The 12,631-nt window shown below is 34.8% G+C and overlaps 2 protein-coding genes across 3 annotated transcripts; both read right to left on the bottom strand.

Annotated features, from left to right (window-relative positions):
• Positions 1 to 35: 35 nt before the first annotated feature.
• Positions 36 to 6,096, bottom strand: LOC142540753 (uncharacterized). Its single transcript, XM_075647114.1, is given in 6 exon segments — positions 36 to 283; positions 285 to 645; positions 1,351 to 1,559; positions 2,394 to 2,511; positions 4,820 to 5,082; positions 5,646 to 6,096. Coding segments are annotated over 6 exon segments (1,380 nt in total). The 5' UTR covers positions 5,982 to 6,096; the 3' UTR covers positions 36 to 190.
• A 2,598-nt stretch (positions 6,097 to 8,694) lies between these two features.
• Positions 8,695 to 11,985, bottom strand: LOC142540739 (uncharacterized). 2 transcript variants are annotated; one of them, XM_075647102.1, is made up of 4 exons: positions 11,135 to 11,985; positions 10,797 to 11,019; positions 9,577 to 10,621; positions 8,695 to 9,444 (listed from the first exon to the last, which is right to left on the bottom strand). In XM_075647102.1, exons 3-4 carry the CDS (start codon positions 9,937 to 9,939, stop codon positions 9,259 to 9,261), a joined length of 549 nt encoding a protein of 182 aa, XP_075503217.1. In that variant the 5' UTR covers positions 9,940 to 10,621; positions 10,797 to 11,019; positions 11,135 to 11,985; the 3' UTR covers positions 8,695 to 9,258. The 2 variants fall into 2 exon arrangements, with proteins under 2 accessions (XP_075503217.1, XP_075503211.1); XM_075647096.1 differs by lacking the exon at positions 8,695 to 9,444 and having other exon boundaries at positions 10,025 to 10,621; positions 11,135 to 11,760.
• Positions 11,986 to 12,631: the final 646 nt, after the last annotated feature.

Genomic DNA, 12,631 nt, shown 5'->3' with positions numbered 1-12,631 from the left:
AAAGCATTCTGGTACAACTCTAAACCTGATGAATAAATTTGAAACCCCAATAATATGCAACTACAATAACAAATGAATAAAAACATTTCGAGTAGTCAAGAAAAATAAGCTAAAAATAAAAATATACTGGTCCGACATAGAGATTAGCATGTGTGATATTTTTGCATTTCCATCATTCAAGTAAATCAAATTATAAGCTGGAAATTTGATCTGAACCTACATCTGAGAAGATTGTGGAGCTTTCATGATGGAATGCAAATGACTCGGCTAACCTTATAGCATCAGTGTACCTTCAACCGCGTTCCTTGTTGTGAAACTACCACAGATGCAATTTTAGCAGCTAGTTTACCCATATCTCTCAAATCATATATGCCACGTAATATACCATACAATATTCCAGATGCATAGGCATCCCCTGCTCCACAGGTATCCACTGGAACACAAGGTGAAGGCGGGATGTAAACAGCTTCCCCCTTCACACCGATATAAGAGCCTCTAGGACCATCTGTCACCGAAACATATGGAACAAAATGGCTCAGGTACCTTGTGGCCGAAACAGGGCTTTCTTTTGAGGAAAAATCACAAAAAGTTCTTGCTTCATCGCTGTTTGCAAAGATAATGTCGGCATAGTTTGCCATTATATTCCTAACCAATAAAGTTCAAAAGTCAGATTAATTCAACGAAATAATCATAGAGTAGATTAGCTCATTTTATTTTCAGTGGATGCAATAGAGTAAGACCAATGTAGGGAATTAGTATCAATATCTTTTCACGATTAATGAAATAATCACAACGCAGATACAACCTCAAAACTATGTGGATGCATCTCTCTTTTTTTTTTAACAAATTTTTTTTTAAAACATAATTGTAAGTTTTTTCAGGTAAAAAATCTATGATGCATTTCAATAGAACCAAAATGAGAGAAGCACAGCCATCTTTTGCAGACTCTGTAGTTTTATCAATTCATAAAGAGGGATTTTGAAATTCAACAGCCAACAGTTTCTTATTTCCTAGAGTCGGCATCCGACATATCTCAGGTTGTATGCATACAAATCACAATCCGGTTAAGCTTCTATCTAAATAATTTCACATGATAACCCCAAAAAGAGATTACTAATAACAAAAATAATTTCCTTTAAAAAGTCACATCAACATGAAGTGTTTATAATAAGCTTCTCATGATGTTTGATATTACATTTGTTTGATTCATGACAATACAATCAGCTATCATGAGAGTAATGCCAATTCTCATAATTAATCGATGCAGCCATCTAGTGATTATTGAAGTGTACAATCAATTGAGTAGTTTTTTTTATAAATGCAGCAATGTAAGGTGGGTGTAATGTTTACCAGAAATCATCATAATGTTTCTCAATGCACGTGACATCTGATGCTGTGATGGCAACAAAAGCACCACACCTTCGGGCCTCCTCACACGCCATGGTAATTGTTTTGATTGTGTCAGGAAATTCAAACAAGTATCCTTCAACGATTAATATACTAGTTTTGGAAATCAAGCTGGCCAAGGAGGGATCATAATTTACCCTTGAAGATGTACCCTGATTTAGCAAAACAGGACTTATTATTTGAGAAACTTGTGGAACAATCTTGTCTTACATAATATGAGAAGTTGAAAATTAATGATAATGTTGTTGACTGTTCCGATAACAGTGATAATACACATATATCACTAAAAAGTATGACTGGTTTGGAGTTCATCACTACTTACTCTTGGGTTGAAAGAAATATTGAATCTGGAACTTTTTAAGACGACTTGGAGAATAATCAATATAGTATCAAATGAAACTCGTGGGCTAAATCTTTTATAGTTCTGTAGAATCCACGAGGTGGTTGAGATATGTGCCATTTTAAAAAAAAAACTACTTCCTAGGCCCTTAATTATATGTCACATTCCGACAGCCGACAGTGCAAAAGTATTTATCAACAATAGAAATTATTTGTCTTGAATTTTTTTAGAAACATTAAAGTATATATCATACGATAAGTTTGAAGTTCTAATTTTCTAACAACTTTCAGATAATCAATAGATTAAGGTAGTTACCAAATTATAAAACGTGGCCGGTATACGTGGCACTTGTGAAGCTAAAAAGGGATACAGGAGTATTTCTGACTTGTGGCCCTCACAGTACGTTAGTTTTATGCGGCTCTGGTGGAAATTGTGGTTTAGAATGCAGCATAAATTAGGGAGCTAGGGAGAATAATTGCTTCCATTATTTTGTCATACTCATCTAAAAAGAAGCGTTCAATAGAATTAAGTGTTCACCTTAAACTCTTTATAGAAATGTAGTACCCAATTAGGTTCTTGCACAGCTTTGTTAATTTCTAAAACTCCTGAATTTTGTCAGCTACAAAAATGTTATTTACCATTTTACCTGGTATGAAAGCATTGTCCGTTGAGCATCAGGAGTTGTCAAAACAATGACTGTTCCAGTAGTCCCATCCTTCACCGGTGCAGAAAGGAAATTCACATTTGCTCGCCGAAGCTTAGATCTGAGTAAAATCTGTAAGGGTCAGCAAATTTCTTTGTGCTATCCGAGCTGAACAACTGATTAGGTAAATTGCAATTTTAGTCCTGTAATTTAACCTGTTACGTGTCTTATCCTGTAGCTTTTCAAAGTTTGGTTTTAATCAAGTAACTTGATTTTTTTTTTTTTGTTTTGGTCTCTTTTTGTTCAAAATCATTAAGCACACCAAATATTGTTTATTTGACACTGATACCCTCCTACGTGACACATGACAAGAAAAAAAAAATATATTAGACAAGTTAAATCTTATTTGATAATTATGCCCTTCTACATTACTCATGACAAAAATAGAGTTTATACTACGCACACAGAAATCAACTTAAACAAAAACAAGTCTAAATGTGTATAAAATAAGTTTTATTATCGTCACATGTGTCACGTAGGAAATCATCGGTGTCAAATAAACCATATTCGATGGATTTAGTTGTTGAGGCATAAAAGAAGCAAAAACAAATTTCCAAGTTATTGGATGGAAACCAAACTTCGACAAGTTCGAAAAATAAAACCTAAAACTGGCAAGTTTACAGGTCTAAAATTGCAATTTTCTCATCTGATTACTAAGTAATCAGATAACAATCCGTTATTTGTCAAATACAGAGAAATTGGTAGAAAGTAGTCAGCTGCTCATCCTGAAAGGAGTTCCATCCTTCACTGGTGCAGAAAAGAAAACTTATATTCACTCGCAAAGTTCAAAATAAGCAAAATCTGTAAGGGTCGGCAAATATCGATGTGCTGTTCGAGCTGATACTAAGCAGTCAATATATGGAATTGGTTTGTTGAGACTACGGGAAATAAAAATTTGGACAAGAATAAAAATATCAAATAGATCATTGGACGGCCACATTCCAAAGATAGACCAATTTCCGATTACGGCAAGCAATAGTTTGAATGTTAAGTGGCACGGGTACCCAACAACTAAAACTATATCCAGCAGAGACAAACACGATGGGTAGAGTTGACTCAGTTGAGAATTGGTAGAGAAAAGTGATAGAGGCTAAGATTTCCGCGAGATTATTGCAGAATTACTCAATGGAAATCCCTTGGTTTATGAAAGACCATAACAATCTTCAAGCATGTATATTGAATTGAATTACAGAGTTATGATAACTTAGTTTTCATAAGAATTTCTAGAATAGCAGAGGCAAGAAGTTCTAAGACAATACTGAACTCGAAACACAATAATATAATTGCATAAGATCCAAGACAAAAGAGCAAGTTTTTGCTATTACACACTCTCAACAAGTATGGTCTGAGACCAGGACTCGTGATACGAGAAATGTAAGGGAAATAATGTATTTGAAATCACAATTATATGTATTACAAGCTCTGTTCTATTTTTTGTTCAGTATAGATGTTTGGTTGAGTTCGTTTCAACAAATTGTCTAACATATGTTATAAGATTTTTCTGTAATCATTTATCATTGTTTGCCGCTTGACTTCTTGAATTGGCAACTCACCATTTGCCCACATGGGTTGAGAGTCTGAGATATTGGGAGCTGAGGATTAGAAAGTCAAAAGTCGGAATGTTAGAACTGGGTAGAGTTGCCTAAGACTTAAAATACATGATCTCCACCAACAAAGTTTAAGATAGTTTATTTTTTTGATAGAGATGTAGAGTAATAAATTATCTTACATTTGTTTATCTCGTTTTTCATGAACAGATACAATCACCTAGTTAAATTCTCGGCTAAGTAATTCAGTTTTTAAATGCCATCATTAAATTGTGTTCCATTTGTATTCTAATAGTTCCTGTTCAGATGTTTAAGTTCCATTCCATCTATTATATGTCTCAGTCATGCATCCGGCAGTAAGACCTTGCCCCGAAAAATTATTTATTTTTATTTATAGTTCCTGTTCAGATGTTTAAGTTCCATTCCGTTTAAATATGTTTTAATATTTATTAATTTTGAAAGTTAGAAATGAGAATCCCCAAATTTATTTGCCTTGTGCATGTTAACTGAGTCAAAAACCTGGTCATGAATAATTTGATCATGGTGGACCACTCGCCCCGTCCAGTGGCCTAGTCCACTCGAGATTCTGGTGAGGAAAAGGCATCACAGAATCTAGTGCAGGTCATCGATAGAGCACGCTAAAAGTAAAATCCCTACCTTAAGAAAAGTTAATCGTGCAGCTGGAAAAGGCAAATGTATTAATACTAAAACAATGCAAAGAAAACCGTTTGATGACTATATATTTTCATCTGAAAGCTAAAAACATAAATTTATACTTTTTCAAAAAAAATTATTCATTAAAAAAATGCAAAGAAAACCTACCTATAGAATCCACCTAAAGGATCACTTCCAACACTGCCAGCCATAGCAACATTTAGCACTGGGCCTCCAATAGATTGCCTGCCAAGCCTGGCCAAGGCCACCAAACTATTTGAAAGAGAACCACCAGCTGCAGCCATGTAGCTTCGTCCATCCATAGCCTGCAAAATTCTTCCCCTTTCTTCATGATTCACTACTTTCCTCGAGCCCTTCTCTAATTCAAGTCTATGCAGAAAATCATAGTCAACCACGCCAGAAAAATCGACCTACCATTGTCCCCAAAAAACAACAACTAAGTTTAACTTTTCAAAAAACCAGAAGCATGAGCATTGAACTGCTTGACTGGAAAACTTCCTCAAGCCCTGTTCTTTCAAACGAAACTAATGCTTTGAAACACTTGCAAGCGAATAGATTGTATATGAAACAACTGCCTCCATCCATGTTATTTCGTTCTAATACCCATTAGTAGTTTTGCGGCAATCCCCCCAGTTTTAAATTGTGCTTTAAAAGACAATCAAATAAGATCTTAAAAAATAAGTTTGGGGTGCCTAATTTTTTTTAAAAAAACAGCTTAGGATTTCAAATGCCCTTGTTAAGTAAGAAATCGAAATCCAATACTATAATAATAACAACAGTTGGATGGATTTGTTTCAACTATGTGAAACCCTTTACTCCCAAACCCTCCAATCCAAACACAACCTTAGGTAACCAGCTCTAAACGAGCTTTCTTCGCGTTACTAATCCAAATTCTCCACGCCCCACCCCCAAAAGAAACAAAAAATTCAAAGATCAAAAGAAAAAAAAATGGAGCAACAAACTAGAAATTTACCATGGCCTGGCCGAGCCCCAAAACATGCCATCTTTCAGGAAGGGGGGCAGAAGACTCCCTGCATAATTCACGGCGGTGATGTGCTCCTTCGTCGTTGTCCGTACTAGATTCTCCTAACCCATCAGAGTCATTTCTGTTGCCCACAAATTCATCTCCATTATTCGGCATAGAAGAAAAATGAGAAATTGAATTGGGTTGAAAACGAAAGGATGAAGAAAAGTGGGAACGAATACATTTACGGTTGAGAAGGGGATAGTTGCATGTGGTAAGAGGAGTGATGGATGGAGATAAAAGCATGGAAACTGAGGATAAGGAGATGAGAGAGAGAGACATCATATTCCCGAAAATTTAGTTACAGTAGATCGAGAAAGAGAGTCGACCGTGGGCAGCTAAACTGGGAAGCCGACTTCTTCCACGATTCCCATTCACTACAATATCCACACCAATAATAATACTATTTATTCCAACATCAAATTTCAAGTGAAACAAAGAGCCTGTGGCTTCTACATCATGTTTAATTTATGAGCAAGTATCTTGTGAGACGATCTCACGAATCTTTATATGTGAGACCAGTCATCCCTATCGATTTTCACAATAAAAAATAATACTCCTAGACACCGTTTGGTTTATTGGATGATATAATTAAAGAAATTTAGTAAAAATGATAAGTAAAGTTAAAGTTGTGGAGAATTATTGTATAACGGATAATATATATTATGTTTGGTATTCTTTTCAGTTGGATAATAGAATGGTAAATAAAATGGTCAATACCCAAAAATCCCTTTCTCTTTATTAAATTTATTATATTCGATGCTTTTGATCACTTTCTGAAATTATATTTCTCTCCACATCAGTAGCGTACACACTGCTTCATCTTTACGCCGAACGCTTTTCTGTACAAAGGCAAGCATTTCGTCGGGTGAAAACGGTGAGTGAACACATCTGCTTTTAACATATTATTGTATTATTCTATTTTCTTCAAATAAAACCCCAAATGCCAGTTTAGATTGAGTGTCCCTTTGTTTCGCGTCTTAGTATGATTATATGTTATTGTTGTAATCTTGCTTAATTTCATTACGCTATGATCAATCGCCAACATACGATCACTCATATTTGTAATTTCATACCATATGTAACCATGATATTGTCTTATTCTAAAACCTAATTTTTGTTTTGTAAATAGGTATATTTCAGTAGGTCACTACATATTCCATGATTATAATAAAATATATTTAATTAATTACATGTTTTTATTCTGTATTGTGAGTTAATGTGTTGAATTCTTAGTTGTTATGGAGACAAAGCCTACACCTGAATGCAAGTGTGGCAATGGGTTGATGCTCTTATGGAAAGCTGGTGATCGATCCACTCGTCCGGGGGAATTTTACTACATATGTCCGACATCTCTTAACCATAAGAACAAATTCATCTGGTATGACCAGTATCAAGGAAATAATGTGATACACAAAAATAGCATGTCAATGGAATATACTAGTGGCTCTAGCAGTGGTACGAAGCAAACATGTATCAATCACAAAGGTCCCTCGACGCAGGAACATTCATTTACTCAAGATAGTTACCCAAGAAAGAAAGAATCAATCGCCCCCACAAAAGAATTTGTTGTACTTGCTGGTGACGTAAAAGAAGCAACTGGAGACAATGGAAAAATGGTCCTGAAGCCCATGCCTATTTCATCATATGATATTTGTTGTTGTTTCGGGTGCACTTGTTGTTTCGCAAGTATGTTCCTCTTATTCTTACTATTGTGTGTTATTTTGTCAAAGTAAGATAATTATAAATATTTGTATGATCTCTTATAGTTGTACATGTATGTTGTATCATTCATTTTCATGTAGAATGATGCAGTGTTAGGTATGACGATCAATTGTTTGTTTTTACATTTTGTATTTAGGACTATGCAAGCAAATCAATGTCCCTTCAATGACTTTGTAACAATATTTGTGCTATTTGTTTACTCTCTCGAATTATCATACAATGTATCAATATGGCTTGTGTTGATTTCGTGGATCAACTTTTAAGCAAGTTTAACGCTTCTCCATTTGATTCTGCAATGTATTTAATATTTTTCTGGTTCCAATAGAGATGAGACATTACAATAAATATTAGTTGTCAAACCCTGCTAGTGGGAACAGATTAGATGGTCATTGCAATATTGGTAGTAGGTGTACCATCATAAATACATGTATTACTTCTATTTAACTCATTCTTTCCTTGGTACTCGGACATGTAAGCATTTTGTAAACACCAAAAATGTAATTGAAGGAAATATGTCTAGAGATTTGGATGTATCATATGAGAAGTCGGTGAATAGCACTTATAAAGATGTATTTCCAAATGTTATTGAGCTTATATCAAGTGACGATGAAGCTGAAATTGATATCATACTAATTTCATCGGACGATGAGAATGATCTCAAAACCGATGGAGATGTCATATTAGGTTTCCCAACAACTACGCCTCCAACAACATCCAAAATGGATGAAATTGTTCCACCTACTGCTGTCAATGGATTACTCTCTGCCAACAGGAATGAAGATTCCTCATCACTACAACAGAAGGGTAAGAAGCCTAAGATGGTTAATGATCTTGAGGGGCAGAAATTGATTACATATGCAGATAATGATGGTACAAATGAGCACGTTCATGCGGCATTGGCTGAGAGAGAATCGGTAGAAATCAAATGCTACAAAGAATCAAAATGTGCTATAAACTGCAGTGGCTAAATGTTGCATCCGTGGTAAGATAATTAGTTTTGGAACCTTTTTTGTTGTTGGTTTTCACCAATTTGTCTTGGGTGTAATGGTCCGTAATGCTGTTGTGCATATAGACATCAATGATTTTGTTTTTGTTCCAACAATTGTACATACTCACCCAAGTTAATGTTACTGGTTCCAAAACATTAAATATCAAGTGCAATTTTTTTTTCAATGTGAACAATCGAAAAAGAAAGTAAAGTAATAGTGCAATTTCATCATATTTCGACAAGAAAAAATACATACAAACTCATACATTGCCACAATCATTTCATGTACAAAATATGCCAAAGGTTTCTGAAAGAGAGGACCAAAGCAACTAACTAGACCATTCAACAAACAAAAAAGATACTGTAATAGGTAGTTGAACACTGTCATGAACAAAATACAAAACAATTTCTTCCCATTTCAGAACCTTCGTCAAGTGGAATGTATGAAATGTGATTTAAACTACGTTCTTCTTAGTTCAGTCTTCCTTAAGGAGCCTTCGAACCAACTTCAGCATTGCATGTTGAGGAGCTTTAAACAACAGATTCTGTTGCTTTGGATTTTCTGCTAGCAATGTAGCAGCAACAACAATATCATCTGCACTTAGTTCGGGGATTGATTCTAGCACATCAAACACATATTTTGTTGCGTTTATTGTATCATACTCAACGCCAATTTGCTTCACAAATTCGTTCATTGTAGATCTTGACATCTCAGTAAAATTGTTAATGGCATCAATGAATAGCTCCTCACCTTCTGAATGCTTCTTCCGTTTCCTCGTGTTCTTTGATTTACTACCAACTTTGTTCACAAATGGAGCATTTGACACCAACATGGATTCACCTGCTTCCTCAGTATTCTGGAAGAGAGTATTCGGGCACAATATCATTATCATCAGTCATGTTCAGTACTCCTTGAAGGGCCTCAGCAAAGCTCTCAGCATGCTGTCCCGTTGCACGGTCATTTCCAAATATTTCGCACCAATCGAGAAAATAGGGCCATGTTTTGTAACGCCACGTACGAACACTGCTATCAACCTGTTTGTATATTACAAATTAAATAGTGTACAAAATTTAAATTTAATTGACAAAAACAATGGAGTTGCACACTGCACCTAGTTATGTAGTAAATAAACAATGCAACCCGAAAAAATTACAAGAGAGAATTACCTTCACAAATGAATCCCACGTTTCGTCAGTTGCTTCAATCCTCTTCTCTGTTTCATTCCAGCCAATTCCCCTCCTGCTAAGCATTGTTAGCAAAGAACCATGAGTCCTTTTCCAGACATGTATCTTTGAGTTAATATGTGGGTTCTCTCGTAAATCGGTGTTTGGAAAAGCCTGGGCAATAGATTTCTCTAACACAGTCAAGTATCCGCAGCGAAACTCATTTTCACTCTTCCATCCAGCATTGACTAATTCTTTAAGTACCTCAATGAGGAATTCATCCTCCTTCTGTGTCCACACTCGGCGAATTCTCTCAGATTTCTTAGCGGTGCTAGTTGCAGTAGAAATAGGTGAGCTAATATCCATGATGACTAGAACAATTTATAATAATCCATGTACAATGCAGAATTATTTATGTACACTATTTTAGTCGAAAAATGGAACCACCATACATAAATTTATTAAAATACACAACCAACATCGAGTTTTACATATGACAAATATGAGGACATAAAACGTCAATCACAATAGAAAACATAAATCATCACCCTTTCACATATTGTCTAAAATAGCACAAATACAAAAAAATACATGAACAACATCATTTCTCAGTTACTATGGTACAAAGACAGCGCTAAGTTTTCCTTCCATGTGTCCCATGCAGGAGAATATTCAACATTGCCAATGAATTCAAAATCTTCGGTTTCTGTACGTTCAACATATGACTCATCAAACACATCTACAGGGTCATCTACCATTTCGGAGCAAATGAAATTATGTAGCAGAATGCAACCCATTACTATACGATTCTGAACTTTCAAGGGGTAAAACGATGGGCTACGAAGAATAACCCATCGTCTTTTCAATTACCCAAATGCTCTTTCAATAACATTACGAGCATGATAATGTTTAGAGTTGAAAAACTCTTTGTAATTCTGGGGTGCAAAAGAACCGCCCACCCACTGATCCATATGGTATCGAGTTCTCCTATACGGCGTCAAGAATCCTTCAACGTTTGGGTAGCCATTGTCGCACAAGTAATAACAACCTATAATTTGACAATAGTATTAAAAGTTAGTGACAACAAATAAAAAAAATACAAAAGTGACTTACGAACAAAGTATATTTCTAAATTCTTGGAATCTTTAGCACGTCCTTCTAACGAAACATAACCAAAAACACATTTATAGTCCTTACTCAAATTATGACAAAGAAGTTCTAACCTCTTGGAATCTTTAGCCCATCTTGGGGATTAACTGCATCACGTAGAACACGAGCGTCTGCCGCTGATCCTTCCCATCCGGTTAGTGCGTAAATAAACTGCATGTCACGATTGCATATCCCCAAAACATTTATTGTTGTTCCTTTTCTATTTCTGTATTTCTCTTTGTCTTTATTTGGTACTTGGACACTTATATATGTTCCATCCAATGCACCCAAACAACCCTATTATGTATGTTGTTCATATACTTCAAATTAGTCGCAAAAACATTTGTGGTTGCTATGCTTCAGATGATGAATTTAATTGCATGACATCTAACTAATGAGTAAAGACACTTACCTTGAACCATTTCCAAGTATTGATGGAGCAATTCTCATCCAGTGGAAGTTGTTTGACAAGTAGTATGGGGTGTAGTTTGAGAATCGAACGGAGTACTTCGTGGAAATGAGAGCTCACTGTTTGTCCACTTCGTACATAATCATGACCAATTACTCTAACTTTCTTGTGATGTGCTAAAATAGATAAAAACATTGCCACCTTCTCCTCAATACGAACATATCTCGAATCCACTGCGCCACTCACATTTTTTACCAAATAACAAAGACGTGCAAATGTATTACGATCCATTCTCAAATTCGAAACACACTGCACATCTCCTAATTCAATAATCCTATGTAGATGGTTGATTTGAGCAGGTATTCTCCCAGTAACATTGTAAGAACGGTCTCTTCTACGGTATCTACGAGGCGACCGTGCTACAAACTTCGTAAAGAAACGTGTTAACAACACTAAGAACATGAAGGACCTGCTCAAATGTTAGTGTACCGCTACAAATGTTGCGATGTGCCGATGTACTTCAGCCATGACAGAAATATTTATGCCACAAGTTCTAACCATTTAAACTGGTCTACTAAAAAATACGAACATCATATAACAACATATATCCCAACAAGTATATAAGTTGTACAACAAAAAAATCCATAAAAATAAAGTAAGTAAATACTAAGAAAATGTAACGAAACCAACACAAGTACAGAGAAGTGAACAAAGTAGGTTCTTTCTCCTTCGCCTCGGAAAAAACACAAACAAAATAATCAAATCTTCTGTAAAAATGATGGATACGAAAATATCTAACCCTTTGTAAGAAGATAGTAGATGGCTTCCAGTTTTATTCTTACATGAATTTCATGGATATCGCATTCCCATTTATGGCTGCGGAGAGAAGATAAATGAGATTTCTCGGTGAATGTTAAATTAAATGCTAGGGCTTGGTGGTTATTTCGGTAAAATGTGTATGTGTACTACATGTCACTGTAGATATTGCATATAATTGTCTTGGGCTGCATTTAGTATTAATAATATCTGCCATACAGTTACTTGTAACGGGCCCATACACAAGCACACATGCATTATCTTCGTACCAATCACGGTACTAAATCTGAATTTAACACAAAATAGCCACTTATACAGGTTATCAAACGGTGCCTTAAGGTTATATGTATATTTACATTTTTTACAATAAATTATGAAAATATTCTTGAATTCAATTAAATATCTTCTATGTTTTTTATTTTCTATTATATTTGAAAAGGAAAAAATGTAACGCCTCAGAAATTTGATGTGAGTATTTAATATAAATGTGAATATTTTTTTGAATTAAAATAATTAATAAATAATTTAATAAATACTTATATAATATTTAATAATGATATATATTATTCTTCTAAATATATAATTGTTCTATATTTAATAATAATATTCTTCTAAATATATTATATATATAATTGTTCTATAATATAATATAATATAGATTGTATACCTATACACTTTCACTTC

Source organism: Primulina tabacum, chromosome 1 (genome assembly GCF_025594145.1).
Source record: "Primulina tabacum isolate GXHZ01 chromosome 1, ASM2559414v2, whole genome shotgun sequence".
Lineage (NCBI taxonomy): Eukaryota > Viridiplantae > Streptophyta > Magnoliopsida > Lamiales > Gesneriaceae > Primulina > Primulina tabacum.
The sequence above is the reverse complement of the archived record's forward strand: the minus strand, read 5'-3'. Positions and strand labels throughout refer to the sequence as shown.

Excerpts from the sequence above, each read along its gene's own strand:
- LOC142540739 (XM_075647096.1), bottom strand. The coding sequence starts at position 11,593 with ATGTTCTTAGTGTTGTTAACACGTTTCTTTACGAAGTTTGTAGCACGG. Across the intron at positions 11,020-11,134 it reads ATACTTGGAAATGGTTCAAG|GGTTGTTTGGGTGCATTGGA; the intron begins GTAAGTGTCTTT and ends CATACATAATAG. Across the intron at positions 10,622-10,796 it reads TGGGCTAAAGATTCCAAGAG|GTTGTTATTACTTGTGCGAC; the intron begins GTTAGAACTTCT and ends GTCAAATTATAG.